This window comes from Setaria italica, chromosome II (genome assembly GCF_000263155.2).
Source record: "Setaria italica strain Yugu1 chromosome II, Setaria_italica_v2.0, whole genome shotgun sequence".
NCBI classification, from domain to species: Eukaryota; Viridiplantae; Streptophyta; class Magnoliopsida; order Poales; family Poaceae; genus Setaria; species Setaria italica.
Genome location: NC_028451.1, coordinates 41,465,086 through 41,474,624, shown reverse-complemented (window position 1 = coordinate 41,474,624; position 9,539 = coordinate 41,465,086). Strand labels below are relative to the sequence as shown.

The 9,539-nt window shown below is 44.5% G+C and overlaps 1 protein-coding gene across 2 annotated transcripts; it reads left to right on the top strand.

Annotated features, from left to right (window-relative positions):
- The first annotated feature begins 1,590 nt into the window (after positions 1-1,590).
- Positions 1,591-9,215, top strand: LOC101774663 (probable potassium transporter 14). 2 transcript variants are annotated; one of them, XM_004957760.3, is made up of 10 exons: positions 1,592-2,069; positions 3,988-4,216; positions 4,315-4,563; positions 4,706-4,756; positions 4,868-5,128; positions 5,539-5,591; positions 5,672-5,786; positions 5,909-6,163; positions 6,958-7,480; positions 8,341-9,215. In XM_004957760.3, exons 1-10 carry the CDS (start codon positions 1,773-1,775, stop codon positions 8,867-8,869), a joined length of 2,562 nt encoding a protein of 853 aa, XP_004957817.1. In that variant the 5' UTR covers positions 1,592-1,772; the 3' UTR covers positions 8,870-9,215. The 2 variants fall into 2 exon arrangements, with proteins under 2 accessions (XP_004957818.1, XP_004957817.1); XM_004957761.3 differs by lacking the exon at positions 4,706-4,756 and having other exon boundaries at positions 1,591-2,069.
- Positions 9,216-9,539: the final 324 nt, after the last annotated feature.

The window sequence follows — 9,539 nt, the reverse complement described above, 5'->3', positions numbered from 1 at the left end:
AGCTTCAATATATCGTCAAACTCACCAACCCCCCGTTTCGACCCTCATACTTACCACCAAGTAGCGCTCCTATCACATATAACCTGGCAACAGTCATCCACCCTTTGCGTAGGGCTTCAAAAAACCCCCAAAGACAAAATGACCCCCCCCCCCCCCCCCCCCCCCCCCCCGCCCCCCGCCCCCGCCCCTCTCCTTCTTCCTTGGCGCGATCGCTTCTGCCGGACGGCGGCGGCCTGCTGAATGGCAGCTTGACCGTGCCGGTGCGGCGGAGAGAGGGTAGTGGACGACTCCGAGGGGGCGTGTTAGTTACGTAGGTTATTAAGAATCGACTTGTATATGCGGCCCATGCTGCGCGATGCGCGGTGATAAAATTCGGCCTGGTGAGGGGTTCGGGCGGCCGGCCGTCACTCAGCAAGCTCTGGGCCGCTAGCCCACTTGGGCCGCATGCTGTGTGTTGTCGGTTTATCCAAACCTTATTATGGCTGAAATTATTCAGACAAAGAATAGCAAAGCGATGCTCCTCAATATCCTACTAAATTTTAAGAAAATCATCATATGTGGAACGGCCGGACTATAGATAGGCCCGACTTTTCGGCAAGTTTGTTTGGCCCACGTTGTTTTTAATCCAACACAACGTGTCCAGGTCATCTTCGTTGTAAACTCACTTTACCAGCCTGGAATCCGTTCTTGCTTCAGAGAAAAATCATATAGGGGAGAGCGTGCACCAACACATTGGCATTTTTTTTTGGCTAGGATTTTCATCTGTGCCAGTGCCAGCGGCGGATGAATGGGAATGGTCCAGCACTGGAAGGAAACTGCCAAGCCGCAAACACGGGACGTGTGTCCAAATCTGAAAAATGGTGCCCTTTTTTGTCGATTTGATGTAACTTGGCAGACACGGCTGACATCTCTGGCGAGAGGTTTCTTATTATGAAGCAAACGTTACGAGGAGGACAAAGGACATCATCGAATAGTGCTGGTAGGATACATCGAAGCAAACTGGTTGGTGTTCGGTTGATCTAATCCTCATATATCCGTAATGTCATCCGTAGAGCCTTCCAAATTGTTGGTACTCGAGTGTGTCGATTACATATTTACATGGTCTACAGTTACCTTTTGATTTTCTTTTCGCTGCTCATGTTCGCGTAAGCTTAGTTTTTTTTCTAAAAAAAGGTGGAAATCTCTATTCGTCAATCAACTAAAAACTCTCCTGCTATCAGCATATGTATAGTTTAAACATAGTTAGAACAATATTAGAATAAAACTAAAGCAAGTCGCTAAAAATTTCTTGAAACTGCGAAAAGTATTGCCATACATTGGCACTAAATCAAGTGAGTGAGTACCTAAATTTATTACCTTAATTTTGGAATACTCAGAGTTTGGTATGGCATAATTTTGGCATGCATGGTTTTTGGTGGGGCAAAATTTGGCACTAAACAAGCATGTCCAAAATACGTTAACTTGGGATGATTAAAAAGTGTTTAAAAAGCGAATTCCCTATTTCGATATTTGAGAAAAAGCAAAAATAAATTTCCAACATATATATAGAGGAAAACAAGAAAAAAGGAAAGTTGGAGTGCAGCTGTATCCCAAATTCCCAATTCCCACAGCTGCAGCCTGCAGACTGCAGTTCCGTTTTCTCCTCTGCAGTCTCCACTCCCCCTTTCCCTTTCCCACCCCGCCACACCCACACCTCCCCGCGCATCACCGGAACCCGTGGCACCAGAACCCCGGCAGGCGCGTGCGCCTGTCCCGAACCCGCCTCGATCCGGATGGAGTCCGGGAGCGGCGGCCGGAGGCTGCGGAAGACGGAGTCGGCGGAGATGCGGTGGGTGGTCCCGGGCGGCGCCTGCGAGGAGGACGAGATCGAGAGCTCCGACGACGGCGGAGGCGGGGCCGACACCCCCGCGGCCGCCTTGGGCTCCCGCGGCGGCGGGTGCTCGGACGACGACGACGACGACGGCTACGAGGAGGACGAGATGCTGCGCCAGCGCCTCGTGCGCACGGGCCCGCGCGCCGACTCCTTCGACGTCGAGGCGCTCGATGTTCCCGGCGTGTACCGCCACCAGGTGCGCGCTTCCTCCATCTCGCCAGCTCGCTCGAAATGCTTTTCGGTGCCCGCAGGGTGTTTGCGGTACTGCCTGCGCGAGGATGCGCCCGCCCGCACGCGTACCGTCGCCTCCTGGGCGCGAGGTGCTTGTGGTATTGTCCGAGGGAACGCGATCGGACAATGTCTCGTGTTAGGCGTTGGTTTTGCGTTACCGTTTGGTCGCGCAATCGTGTGTCACAGGGGTGCCTAAGGGGACTTGATAGGTTCTTTGCAGAACTTGCGGTACGACTGTGGGTGCACGAGGGTGGTTGCTTTTGCTCTGTGTATGTGTGCGAGGTGTTTTCAGCATTAGTCCAACAATCCAGTTTCAGCTATTTACTTGGGTAGATAGACTGGCATGATTTTTATGTGGCTGTTGGCTGCCAGGCTGTGTGTAAACTGATGCAATTGTATCATTCAAGTTTGGGCTATTTACTTGGGTAAATCACGAGACTGGCATGGGTTTTATGTAACATTTAGCTGCCTGTAAGCTGATGCACCCTTATAGTTGTTTAGGCTCCTAGCTGTGTTGTGTCGATAGCTTGATGCATAATGTCTTATGCTTTTGGTATTGCTTAGGTAGGTGCTGCTCCTGGTTTTCTGCGTAGGTTACATGCCGATGAGGTGCATCTGTTGTTTCTTACGATGTACTTATGATGCGCTTGATATGCATTTTGATGCAGTACTTTGAACGAGCATGCAAGGACAATGTGAAATTAGCCTTGTTCTGTTCTTTGTCTCGGGTTTCATGAATGACGTATTTAATGTACAATTGGTACTTGTGGCACATATTTATTTAAATAGATGCCGAGTTAATTGGTTTGATCTGCTTGTTAGGTCAAGTGGACTTCAGTTATGGTTGGCTGGTTTGCCCATAGACAGTGGAGTTAAATACTCTATTGATTTTACCAGTGTTTATAGAAAATGTTACGAGCACTGACTACTAGTGCCACTGTAAGTATAAATATCCACACATCTAGCAAAGAGAAAACTTGTAGTTGATATGGATAGCAATGTCAGACCTTTCTCGTCTTTGTGAGCTACATTGAAATAGCTTGGGCTGAGCCACATCATGTTCATGTATGCTCCTGTCATCGACCTGGCGAGACCTAGTTTGAACCAGCTTTTTTTTTTGAATTAACTGGTGAGTTGGACAAAGAACTTGCACCGCGCATACCTAAATTCCAGGGACAATGAGAACATTGGGTTTTGAACCTGCATCCCTTCACTGCAGATCAACGCATGATCCACTAGTTCGACCAGTGACCTGGTGAGTGGTAACCCCTTGACCGGGTTGATGCACTGGAAGGAGTTGGTAACACTTATTGGTCTTGTAGTCTGGTTGCTGAAGGTCCTTAACACCAGTGCATTTCCTTGTCATGCAAGGATTCTGCATCATCATTTTCATATTCATTCATTTAAGCAAGAGGGTTTAGTGGAGTGCATTTATAGAGTGTCCCTTGGTCCTATAAATTTGATGATAATTATCAAGAGTCTTGACTAATATTTAAATGGGATAAATCTGAACCCGCTTTCGTGAAATGTCATAAAAAAATGGAAAACAGCAATCCTGCCCTTTTCATTTCTCTTTACAAAATGACACTCTATGTTTGGCCCAATCATCTCCCCTTTTTTTTTTTCATTGCCCAGAATTCACCATGTCAATTTCAGGGTTTTTTTTCCCTGTACTGAAATTTGCTACCATGGAAAATTAATTAAGGAGCAACTTTAATTTGACATTTGGTACTCCAGCTGTATGTTTACTATAAAGACATCTTGCACGAATACCGTGCCTGCAAATTCCAATTCTGTTTGACATCAAATAGTGTGCCTGCAAATTCCAATTCTGTTTTACATGCATAACCTCTGCTGATACCTTGGTGCTTTCTTCCTTTCAGGAATTTACCTTCGGCAGGAGTATTGTGCTGACTCTACAGACGCTAGGTGTTGTCTTTGGCGATGTTGGTACCAGCCCACTGTATACCTTGGATGTAATGTTTAATAAATACCCTATTACTTCAAAGGAGGATGTGCTTGGAGCACTCTCACTTGTGATATACACTCTCATTCTGATACCATTTCTGAAGTATACCCTGATTGTTTTGTGGGGAAACGATGATGGAGAAGGTATGCTTTTGTATATGTACCAGGGTACTAGAGTAAACTTGGCAAAAATTCTTCTTTAACCTTTATGTTTAATATTCATTTGTCTTATTATTTGGCAGGAGGAACATTTGCTTTGTATTCGCTAATATGCAGAAATGCAAAGGCAAGCCTGCTTCCTAACCAACTACCATCTGATACCCGCATATCAAGTTTCAATCTGAAGGTGCCTTCAGTGGAGCTTGAGAGGTCTTTGAAGATCAAGGAGCGTCTTGAGACTTCATCTATGTTAAAGAAGCTGCTTTTGATGCTTGTTCTATTTGGTACTTCGATGGTGATAGCAGATGGTGTTGTCACACCGGCAATGTCAGGTTCATGTCTTTCTGATGCATTGTTCATTGTATTTTGCTCTTCACCTAGTTGGGTGATCTGCACATTTGCATCCCTAGTAATATGATTCTGTACCAGTTTTTCTCCTTACTCTTTTCTTGCTTCTCACGTTCAAATCTGCAGTTATGTCTGCGGTTAATGGTTTGAAGGTTGGAATATCAAGTGTTAATGAAGGTGGCGCCAAACTGTTAATTTATTGATTATTGACAATATGTGGTGAAAAAAGATATATTTTGTATTGATATTAGTCATGCACAATGCTCACCAGTTATTAACTTTTGGCAGGTGAAGTGGTCATGATAACTGTTGCCTTTCTTATTGTTCTCTTCAGTCTACAAAGGTTTGGAACGAGCAAAGTGGGGCTTGCTGTTGGGCCTGCCTTGTTCATATGGTTTTGCTGCCTTGCTGGGATAGGAATTTATAACATTAGAATATACGGTTCAGAAGTATTGCATGCATTCAATCCTGTGTATATCTACTACTATTTTGAAAGAAATCCCACTCAAGCTTGGATGTCCCTTGGAGGCTGTCTTTTATGTGCAACAGGTAGGCATTTTGACCATATTGGTCGATACTGTTTTTAGTATACTCTTGAATAAAAAGAGAGAACATAACTTTTTATTTGATAGCTCTGCTTAATTATGCTAATCTTGAAGGGATTATATTTGTATTTGACAGATAGCCCTAATAATGAAATGTGGTAGTTGAATAGCAGATTCCGCAGTGGCTATATTTGGAAGCAGCAAAGTAAATGATTGATCATTTCCTGGCATATCGTCCAAATAAACACAAAACCCCCAAAGTTCAAATTGACGACTAATCATATTGATTAAATTGGCATTGGCTTTTAAGAAAATTTTCTCTTAAGAAATTCATAAAAGATAGTGTAAGGATGAGCAGAGTAAAAGTGAAATATTTTACATTGCGAGACAGTGACATGACTACTATTTTTACAGGATCAGAGGCTATGTTTGCTGATTTATGCTACTTCTCTGTTAGATCGGTTCAGGTACACCCCCTACGTTTATGGTGCTGCTCCTTCGAACTAGACATAGTTTATGGTAACTTACTCTTGCTCATATGTTGCAGCTTACCTTTGTGTTTCTTGTTCTTCCATGCCTTTTACTGGGATATCTAGGGCAAGCTGCATTTCTTATGGAGAACTTAACTAAAAGTCAGCAGGTCTTCTTTTTGTCCATCCCAGGTAAGGCAGACTGGTTTCTCTCATTTGCTATGTATATGTTGCACTATGCTGAAACAAAATTCTCATATCATAATGAAATCAAACTTTGTTTAACTAGTTTCTGGATTCAATCCATGTTGCAGGTCAGGCATTTTGGCCAGTGGTATTTGTAGCTACTTTGGCTGCACTAATTGCTAGTCGTGCAATGACAACTGCTATATTCTCAACCATAAAGCAGGCAACAGCTCTTGGCTGTTTTCCACGCCTCAAGATTATTCACACCTCTAGAAAGTTCATGGGCCAAATATACATCCCGGTGATGAACTGGTTCTTGCTGGTTTCTTGTCTGGCATTTGTTACAGTATTTGGGAGCATAAATGAGATTGGCAATGCATATGGTACGTAGTACTTAAATGAGATTGGCAGCACATTCACGTTGCAATCTAATCTTTAGTTCTATTTTCTGGATTCGTCCCTAATGTACTCTCCACCCTGATTTCCTTTTTCTGCAATATAGTTTTCACACACACATAAATGGCTCCTAATTTTCCATAATATATACCGATGAACTATAAGCCATAACTCATTTTGATTATATCATGATCAAGTGTGGATTTGATAAGTTAGTTTGAGTATACAAGAATTAAAGAGAAGAATTTGAATTGACATGGCCAAATAGGGAATGAAATTGTATACTGGAAGTTCAATTCCCTCTTGAATATGCTTTCAACTATGTTTATACTCCACATCTTCTTATTGTTGTCTGAAATGCCTATAATCTTGAGATTTCCTGCACCTGATCTGCTGAACATGAGCCTATCTTGTAGAAATTATAGCTGTTTCCTGAGAACAGTGATCTGCTGAATAAGTGAACATTATGAGCATCTGGTTGCCATATCACCCCTTGATAGATTAGGCGGTGTTTTTGTCTCCTTTACTCCAATATCTAATTGCTATCTTGATTAATATATGCCTGGAAGGAAATTGTACAATTTCAATGATTCTTAGGAACAAGAAAACTACTATATTCAAGCATTCTAATGTTATGTATTTGGTTGTTTTCTTCCACTCTAACCTCAGTATTTATTGATCCACGCTTTTTAACATGATGAGCTTGCTGCTAAATTACGTTATTTCTCCAGCCCAATCACTACCACCCAAAATTTTTTCTAATGCTTGGTCTTGATTGCAGGCATGGCAGAACTTGGCGTCATGATGATGACTACTGTCCTGGTGACCATTATAATGCTTTTGATATGGCAGGTCAACATCGTTGTAGTTCTATGCTTTCTCACCCTCTTCCTAGGGCTGGAGTTATTTTTCTTTTCTTCAGTTTTGGGAAGTGCAGCAGATGGAAGTTGGGTTCTTTTGGTATTTGCAGCTGTACTGTATTTGGTAATGTACATATGGAACTATGGTACCAAATTGAAGTACGAAACTGAGGTCAAGCAGAAGCTTTCAATGGATTTGTTGATGCAGCTAGGCTGCAATCTTGGTACAGTTAGAGCACCTGGAATTGGATTGCTTTATAATGAACTGGTCAGGGGGGTTCCTTCAATCTTTAGTCACTTCCTCACCACACTGCCAGCCATGCATTCAATGATCATTTTTGTCTGCATCAAATGGGTTCCAGTTCCAGTTGTGCCACAGAATGAGAGGTTTCTCTTTCGTCGGGTCTGCCCAAAGAACTACCATATGTTCCGCTGCATTGCTAGGTATGAACTTTATTTTCTGAGTTTCTAGAAAACAACTATAAACTATGTTTGCCTCCGAAAATAATGTTGGTCTTCAAGTTTCTTGCTACGCTCCATTGGAATGTAGAGAGTACTTTGCATCTGCACATGTTTGACACCTGTGGCCACTCTGTTTGTGTGTGTGTGTTTTAAACTAATCTCTGTTTGTGTTCCATGTAATGATTGATGCCCTTGGATTTAGAATCTGCTAGAAAGCCACTGGGTGTGTCAGTAGCTCAGCAACTACTCTGCCAGCGTTATTACTGTGTAGGCAGGGCCACTGGGCAGGTGTCTTTTGGGAGTTGTGCTATACTTCACTGCTCCCTCAAAGTTGTCAAGTGTTGAGTACTTGATTAGGTTTTGACATTTGTTGATTCGTTGGCTGTTGGTTGGAACCCTTTCAACTCGAGTTTCATCTGCTGGTCTTTCTTGCGCTGTTTGCACTGCTATCCTGTTGTTAAGAGTTCTATTAATCAAATACGAGCTTTGTTGTTGTGTTCCATTTCTTTCTCTTTTTTTGGCCTCTTTGGGCACCATCATGATGTCTGTAAGAAATCAGTATAAATTATTTTTGCGAAAAGCTGCTCGTATTTGTTCTTGTCTGTTCTTAACTTGGACATTGTTTGCTGCCCTTGATGATATGGGGTAGAGCGACACTGAATGTCTCATTCATTTCCTTGGGCACTGTGTTCCTCAGTCTTACCTTTGCCCTTAAATAACGGGTTAAGATACAATCTATCATGTTCCTACAGAAACCATGATTTTATACAGTTACATGGTCATTTATAAGCACTGTTTAGTTATTGATTGTCGATTCAAATGTTAACATTCATTGACTACAGGTATGGGTACAAGGATGTACGCAAGGAGAACCCCCAAGCATTTGAACAGCTTCTGATAGAAAGCCTGGAAAAGTTCATACGCCGGGAGGCCCAGGAACGCTCTCTGGAGAGCGATCATAATGACGACACAGACTCTGAAGAGGAGATCGCATCTTCGTCATCAAGAGTCCTTGTTGGCCCCAACGGCAGCATCTACTCGCTGGGCGTCCCCCTCGCTGAGTCCGCCGGTGCCGACAACTCGGCCCTCGGATCAAGCGCGTCGTTCGACTACGGATCCCTGGACGACGCGATGAACGGGCGGCGCAGCCTGGACAATGAGCTCTCGTTCATCCACAAGGCCAAGGAGTCGGGCGTGGTGTACCTCCTGGGGCACGGCGACATCCGGGCCCGGAAGGAGTCCTTCTTCCTCAAGAAGCTGGTGATCAACTACTTCTACGCGTTCCTGAGGAAGAACTGCAGGCGGGGCATCGCGACGCTGAGCATACCCCACACCAGGCTGATGCAGGTGGCGATGCAGTACATGGTCTAGGTAGGGCTCATACGCCCTCCATTTTCTTCCCTCTTACATGGATACTAACTCGCGGCGGTAGATAACGAGGTGCGAGCGAGAGAGGTGTTTTCGAGTTGCTTTCCGTTTTGATAGAAAATCAGTACTAAACGATCTGCTGGTTTACCGAAAGGTGATCAGAAGTTCAGAACCGGACCCGTTTCGCGGACGGAAATGTGATATTAGTCTCATATAACAGGCAAAACCCTCCCCCTTTCTCTGTGAAGCAAGATGCACACTGTTTCTGCCTGGACAATCCTGCAGAGCCAGCCAACTCCCATGTACTACTGTAAACTGCGCATATGAATACATCCCGCTCTGTTATGCCTGGTGGTTTTTGCTTGTCCGCTTGTGCCGAGAAGCGTGATCAGACACCGGTATTGATTGCCCAGCTGCGCGCAATCAGGATCCGAGATCGCCCGTCCTGGCTGAACCATACCTGCTGCAGACTGGGGGCAAGATCCGCGCTCTTCATTGCTGACGAGAAGCTTAAACTACTACGCCGCTCTGGCAGCAGGGTAAGTGAAGTGAAGGGCGTAGTGGTTGGAGGGTAAGGCCGTGTCCTCGTAACCTAATCCGTCGTCGCTCGTGGGTGTCGAGACGCGCGCGGCGTGCTGCGCTGCCGCCGCGGAGCCGAAGGCCGAAGCCCCCC